Source organism: Salvelinus namaycush, chromosome 3 (assembly GCF_016432855.1).
Source record: "Salvelinus namaycush isolate Seneca chromosome 3, SaNama_1.0, whole genome shotgun sequence".
Classification (NCBI taxonomy): domain Eukaryota; kingdom Metazoa; phylum Chordata; class Actinopteri; order Salmoniformes; family Salmonidae; genus Salvelinus; species Salvelinus namaycush.
Genome location: NC_052309.1, coordinates 4,389,866 through 4,397,552, shown reverse-complemented (window position 1 = coordinate 4,397,552; position 7,687 = coordinate 4,389,866). Strand labels below are relative to the sequence as shown.

At 40.0% G+C, this 7,687-nt stretch overlaps 1 protein-coding gene across 1 annotated transcript; it reads right to left on the bottom strand.

The window, feature by feature from the left end:
• Positions 1–270: 270 nt before the first annotated feature.
• On the bottom strand, positions 271–6,995 carry LOC120044757. Its single transcript, XM_038989433.1, has 9 exons — positions 6,984–6,995; positions 6,680–6,855; positions 6,484–6,571; positions 6,298–6,391; positions 2,402–2,523; positions 2,133–2,309; positions 1,837–2,012; positions 432–549; positions 271–300 (listed from the first exon to the last, which is right to left on the bottom strand). Exons 1-9 carry the CDS (start codon positions 6,993–6,995, stop codon positions 271–273), a joined length of 993 nt encoding a protein of 330 aa, XP_038845361.1.
• Positions 6,996–7,687: the final 692 nt, after the last annotated feature.

The following is a 7,687-nucleotide window of genomic DNA, read 5'->3' as shown; positions in this document are numbered from 1 at the left end:
GACAAATTGAGGGCCAATAAATAGACTGTATTCATGCGGTGGCCATTATTCATTGAATAACGTTCATTTTCTGAAGGGGTAGAAAGTGATGCATTTAAAACACAAAAAATCCTACAAAAAGGTCACCTGTCTATTAGATTAGCTGCTAGCACATTGTCATCATTATCCGCCCTAAAGACTCCACGTTTTACTATTTACCGCACCAGCCATATTTGGTTAGCACGTTCTGGGTGAATAAGGTCTCTAGGCCAAATGACAGTAGCCTAGCAGTCATGCCACTTCTTGCCACTCCTTGTCATGCTAAACAAATGTTTGTCATGATGGAGTTCACATGATAGCACCAAATCAGGGAGCAGCCTGAAATGAAAGCCGGATTTGCTGTAATTAAACCTTTCCAGTAGTTTTGAGTGAATACAAATATCGCACCCTACCTCCGTCTTGAGGAATGTAAGATGCAGTGACACTTCTGGGTGCTCCTCAACCAAACTGTTTGTGTCAAGGGTGAAGTTATCAATCAAATCATTGATTGAGCTGCCCTTGCCTTGATTTCTGAAATAAAGTACGTTTTAATTACAACTATAAGGGACCTATATGTATTCAATCAAAGCCGGTAACCGTGCTGTGAAAAAGAATGTTTGGAATCAAAACCAACAAAGCAAGGGTCCCCATTTCTGTACTGTGTGAAACCAAAATAGACCAAATGTAATGTTTATTGATTGAATAAGGCATTTATCATTCCATGTTGTTTGAATTCAGAGTTACATTGATATTATAAATAGGAAAATAACTTGCACATCTGAGGTTGCTTGTTGCATATGTGTGGGAACAATTTAATGCTATCTTCAAAGAAAAGAAAAACTTTCAAAATGCTCATGCCAGTATCACTGTTGAGAAAGGTGCACCTGCAGCCCACAATTCAGGGGCGTTCCTGCATGTGGGCATTTCTGCATAGGAATTTCTGCGTAGGAACCCCTCTTTTTAAGCAAAGACTCTGGTACACATGCGGGAGGCAGGGGCGCTCCAGTACAGTTGGTGGCAGTAATGCACCACAACGTTGGATGCCAACCGCCGATAAACACAGAAGAAGGGGCAGGGACGACTAGCACACCAGTAGACTGTGTCCTTTGCCCCAGCCTGTCGGGCATGGTTTTCTCTGGTACACAGCAGGCGGAAGACAGGGGCGAAACTGTGTGCTAGCTACCTAACTATCAAGCTAGCACATGGTGTTGCTAACTAGCAAGCTAGCTAGTTAGCTAGCATACAGTGTCTCCCCAGCCTCCCGCCTGCTGTGTGCCGGAGTAGCTAGCGGGAGGCAGGGGCGACCGGTAGACAGTGTCCTTTGCCCCCACCTGTCGGGCACTGTTTTGCCGCAGTTCTATTAACGGCGTTGAATGCAGGTGTTCGGCAGGTGGGAGCGAAGGACACTAACTACCAGTTGCCCCTGCATTCCGCTAGCTAGCAAGGAGGACTCTGGTAAACGGGAGGCTGGGGCGAAAACTCTGATAATACATTCATTTCCCTTTTGACCCATTCAAAAGTGTCACACAAGCATGAAGATGTCGTGCTCGAGGGGGGTTCATGCAGGAATGCAAGAACGCCTCGAATTGCAGGCTGAAGTTGAACACTATTGTCACTTTTATGCTTCTCGGAGACCAATAAGAGTAAGTAAGTATCCTAAGTAGCCTTATCTGAGCAAGAACGCCCAATAGGCCCAGAGAACAATACGTAGCCTAAACGTAATGAACAAAATAGATACTGGCAAGAACATTGTGTTAGTTTTTATTTTCTTTGTTGATCTTATAACTGCTGATATAATAATAATAAAAGATAACTCACGGGAAATATTTCTTGAACGTTTCATTGCTGAGATCTCTCATACATGAGGCCAAACTGTCATTAAGGTTTCTTTCCCTTTGACTTTTCTTTCCCTTTTTTCTGATTGGTTTGTAATCTCCGTTATTCTTGCATAAGGACTTCAATACCTTATGATACCATCTGCCATTTGTTCCCTTCTAGAAACAAAATGGAAAACATGTTATAGGCTTTTTACAGCACACAGCATCAATTATTTTCTAACAACTTAATCTGTTATGAGTACTCATATTTTTAATAGGTGTACATTTCTGACTTACTGGTTCTATCACTTTATCCTTGGCAATTTTCTCACATGTTTCTACTGATTGTCGAACTCCTTCTGAGAGGCATCGTTCAAAAGCTTCATAAGCCTCATCCATAGTTTGACCAATGGTTCCGAGCCCTTCTTTCAGGTTATTTTCCAGAACCTGGCACACCTCTTTTTTGCTGTCTGTCTGAAATCCAAATTCAAAGCTTTTAATATTATTTAAACGAAATAAGTATATAAACTGGAAGAAATGATTTTGTTCTGCTGGAAGTACAATACCATGTCGCTGCTTTTGGCTCCTTGTATCAGAGAGAGGATCCCATAGGCTCCAGAAACATAATCTGAAGTCTTTGTGCTACGATCATTGAGATTTCTGAGAAATTCCTGAAGTTTGGGTATTTCTGAAACATGTTAATATAAAGAGAGGTTTGAAACAATGTATGTATTAGTGGAGCAATTGTGGTCTGCATGACTACACTGATGAACACTCTTGGCTAAACATGTTTTGTATTGAAGGGTACCTAAACTGTGCTATCTAGAACCCAAAGGGGTTATTCGGTTGTCCCCATTGGAGAACCCTTTGAAGAACCATTTTTAGTTCCAGGTAGAACCCTTTTCTTTCAGGTAGGCGCACATTAAGTTATTTCAAATTTAAGGGTTAACTGCCTTGTTCAGGGGCAGAACGACAGATTTTTACCTTGTCAGCTGGGGGATTCAATCTAGCAACCTTCCGGTTACAAGTCCAACGCTCTAACCACTAGGCTACCTGCCGCCCCAACATCACATTGGGTTGTAGGTAGAAACCCCAAATAAACTATATACTAAGACAATGAAATAACAACAGATCAGCCATGTCTGAGTTCATGTCTGAGTTCATGTAAAATATCATATAGCTATTAGATCTAGACTAGGCTACTTATTCATGATACTCAACATGTACTCAGAAGCTGCTACTACTCGAATTGGGATAATTTGCTTAAATCTTTTGACCTGAGAACTACAACAAAAACAGTAGCTTCTGATGAAAATCATTGTGGGGAATTAGAGTTGAATCTAAAGGCATTCAGCTACGGAATTCACGTTTGGTTAGCTAGCTAGCTAACGTTGCCATAACAACTAGTAGTGAAACGAAGTTAAGAACGTGCTGCAAGTGCACTCCATAGCTAGCTTGGAATGTTGCGGATGGAGCCATCCAATTGGTATCTTTTAGCTTGCTCAACCTGTTGGAACGTTGTCAAGGATGGTGGTCACCTGTGTTGTGTAACAGAGGATCACTGTATGGGGCAGTCTGTAAGCTGTTAGCAGCACACCGACCCCCGTTAATCAAATAGAAATCAAATTTTATTGGTCACATACACGTGTTTAGCAGATGTTATTGCGGGTGTAGCGAAATGCTTGTGCTTCTAATCTCAGCAAAGTACAGGCCTCGGTGTAATGCTCATTCCTTCGATGATAAACGCGAATCTGACTATCACCCCTGGTGAGACAAAACCGCTACTCGTTAGTGAAGAGCACTTTTTGCCAGTCCTGTCTGGTCCAGCGACAGTGGGTTTGTGCCCATAGGCAACGTTGTTGCCGGTGATGTCTGGTGAGGACCTGTCTTACAACAGGCCTACAAACCCTCAGTCCAGCCTCTCTTAGCCTATTGCGGACTGTCTGAGCACTGATGGAGGGATTTTGAGTTCCCGGTGTAACTCGGGCAGTTGTTGCCATCCTGTACCTGTCCCACAGGTGTGATGTTCGGATTTCTCGATACTGTGTAGGTGTTGTTACATGTGGTCTGCCACTGCGAGGACGATCAGCTGTCCGTCCTGTCTCCCTGTAGCGCTGTCTTAGGCGTCTCACAGTACGGACATTGCAATTTATTGCCCTGGCCACATCTGCAGTCCTCATGCCTCCTTGCAGGATGCCTAAGGCACGTTCACGCAGATGAGCAGGCACCCTGGGCATCTTTCTTTGGGTTTTTTCAGAGTCAGTAGAAAAGCCTCTTAAGTGTCCTAAGTTTTCATAACTGTGACCTTAATTGCCTACCGTCTGTAAGCTGTTAGTGTCTTAACGACCGTTCCACAGGTGCATGTTCATTCATTGTTTATGGTTCATTGAACAAGCATGGGAAGTGTTTAAACCCTTTACAATGAAGATCTGTGAAGTTATTTGGATTTTTCTGAATTATATTTGAAAGACAGGATCCTAAAAAAGGGACGTTTCTTTTTTTGCTGAGTTTACTTCCGACAGTGCAGCAATATGTAACAAGTAATATCTAACAATTTCACAACATATACCCAATACACACAAATCTAATTTCACAACATATACCCAATACACACAAATCTAAAGTAAAGGAATGGAATTAAGAATACATAAATATTTGGACAAGCAATGTTACACTTGCCACTTCTGTGGACATTAAGTTTATGCTGTTATCTAAATTAACGCAAGGGAATGTGTTTATAGTTTAACTTTCTGCAAGTTTCCTTCAAAATAGTTTTTCAAAGCTGCATGCATAGTGGATGTTTAAGCACCACAAGAGAGACAGGCAGCTCTACAACAGTTGCTAGCTGCCGAGACTGAGAGCATACAGCACAGCAAAGCTCGTTGTGTTGTGCTTCAAAGAGTCCGTGCAGAAACACTTTTGGGTGTAAATGCGATTAACTGCGTCCAAAAAATGTAAGTGTTAATATTGACAGCCCTAAATAGACCACATCTTTACTTTATCTATTTCATTAAAATGAAGTACAATCAATAATTTTTTCCAGATTTTTACTGTGTTTGTTTTTTCAGCTGTTGTACAATATGATATAAAAAACAAGAAAAAAAACAATTTTGACTGTACTTGGCCTTTAACTAGTTGACAAGTTATTAATAGGCTATTTACTGATCTACAATATTTCCATCTGTTCCACTAGCTAAATCCTTAATTTGAATTTTTGGTTAAGTTGGAGACGTGAATCCAACATATCCATTGTTGACAAACTCAAATTACATTTGAAATCAACCAAAGCTTGAAAAACTATAGGCCTACATGTTGTCTATTGGTTTTAATCATGGGTTAAATTGAAACAATAGCTGTTGACAAACATTTGAAAATGCTATATAGTCTTAAATAGCATAGTTGATGACATATGATTACATTGATCAATTATGATTACATTTAAGGGTGCGTTCGTAAATTCACTCTGGCTATCTACTCCCATTTCAGAGCACTCTCGTCTGAGTGTGCCAGAGAGCAGAATAACTGATACATTTACGAACGCTCAACACCCATTGAATATGGGCGGTGTCAGTAAACATCAGCAAAAAACCCGAATTCAATTGTTGCCAGCAATACAGTTACAGTCACCAATGCTCTGAATAACATGAAAACACCCTAACCAGCTCTGCTAGGGCGAATTAAATGGTCAGATTGAGATTTTCTCTCATTTGTGTCTGGAAGTAGCTAGCAAGCTAGCCAACATTAGCCAGTTAGCTTGGGTGCTTGACCCGCCGTTGTGAGGTCAGAACGCTCGGATCAACCCTACTCCTCGGCCAGAGCATCCAATGTGCTCTCTGAATGCTTCGAGCGCAAAATGCTCTGAATTTACAAACGGACAATCTGACACTTAGAATTTACGAACTAAGTTGCTCTGTTGAATCTAGCCTTTGGAATGACTTTACATAAAATGGGGGAAAAAATTGCAATAATGAACTTATTTAGTTTTAAATGTGTTGAGATCCCTCAACAAACATTCGCTTGAAAGCACAGTGATTATAGTCAGTGACAAATATCAAAACTGGGCTTGGTTAAAACCCGGGATGGGAGAACAAAGGGATAGATGTACTGTAGATAGATCAACTTTCCAGTAGGAAGTGCTGACCAGCATGTTGTTTGTTCTAATAGTGGATATAACGTTAAAGATCTGATGTTGTTACAAAGGTACAAATTCAACATATTTTATCCAAGTTATGTCTATGTTGAAAATAGTTTAACATGATGACATAACCCTGTGGTTGAAATTTCACCCTCACCTTTTTGCAATTCCAATGTATTTTACACGTAGATTACAGTTCACAATAAGTTAACAAATTACGTTGAAACAGTGTTTATTCAACCAGTTTGTGCTCAGTGTGATATGTCTTAGTGCAGTTGCCTCTGTAGCAGATTAATGGAAGAAGGTAGACCTCCTACACTACTGTACCTGTGTCTTCTGGCTGTAAAACAATGTTCTTCCGGTATTCCTTGGAACTCACAGTAAACACTTGGAAAAAGTCCTTGTCAATGTTGAATTGTTCCTGAAAGGTTGGTGAGAGAAAGTAAGAGCATAAATAAAATAAAATATAAAATATATTTTTTCAAAGCATGAAATAATGGCTCTATAATTTACCTTGATTTTTGTTTGCTTGTTGAATTTCTCTTCCACCTTTTTCTTGGCAACCATATTTCTGCTCAATATACTGTCACGTTCTTTTTTCCTAAAATAAGATTATGCTTGTCAGTCAACATGAATTCTGAGTCAACATTTATTCAAGCTGTAAAAATGATAGTTGGTGTAATGTTAACAAAAGTGATCTTAATATTACATGTCATAATCCACACCGATGTTGTCTGTTTTTGTGCAGATGAAACTGATGCTTCGACATTGTCCACCGTGTCCCAAGTAGCTGACGCTTCTGTCTAAGATCTCCCAAGCTTCCTTCTCTGACACTGGTCGATTAATTTCACTCACAATCCACACAGTGGTGCATCTTCCAACAACCTGAAGAAGTATTACATTTTTTTTGCATCTCAACTACAAGTGTATATGTAAATTGCAGGGTTAGGTAAATGAGTTTGTTTGTAGTTTTAAATGCAGTGTATGAGATGATAATACATTCTTATAATTACCGATTTCCACATCTCATCTCTGCTCTTGTTGCAGTCTCCATTGCCTGGAAGATCAATCAGCACAACATGCTCCAGAAGGTCTTTGACATTTGGTATCTTGATGGTCACAGACTTCACAAGCGGCCAATATTGTTGTTCGTTACTCAGTATGTCACTCCGTAAGTAGCACCAAAGTTCTCTAGAGAGTTCTTCTGCCTAAAATGTTTTTAAATTCCGGATTATTTTCAAAGCAAAACATGGCATATACAGTGCCTTTGGAAAGTATTCAGACCCCTTGACTTTTTCAACAACAAAAAAATACGTTACAGACTTATTCTAAAAAATATATATATTTATTTTCTTCATTAATCTACACACAACACTCCATAATGACAAAGCAAAAACAGATTTTTTGAAATCTGTGTACTAAAGTGTATTAAACATAAACTGAAAAACATTATTTACATACGTTTTCAGACCTTTCGCTATGAGACTCGAAACTGAGCTCAGGTGCATCCTGCTTCCATTGATCATCCTTGAGATGTTTCTACAACTTGATTGGAGGCCACCTCTGGTATATTGAATGGACATGATTTTGGAAAGGCACACACCTGTCTATATAATGTCCGACAGCTGAGAGTGCTTGTCAGAGCAAAAAACAAGCCATGAGGTTGAAGGAATTGTCCTTAGAGCTCCGAGACTAGATTGTGGCGAGGCACAGATCT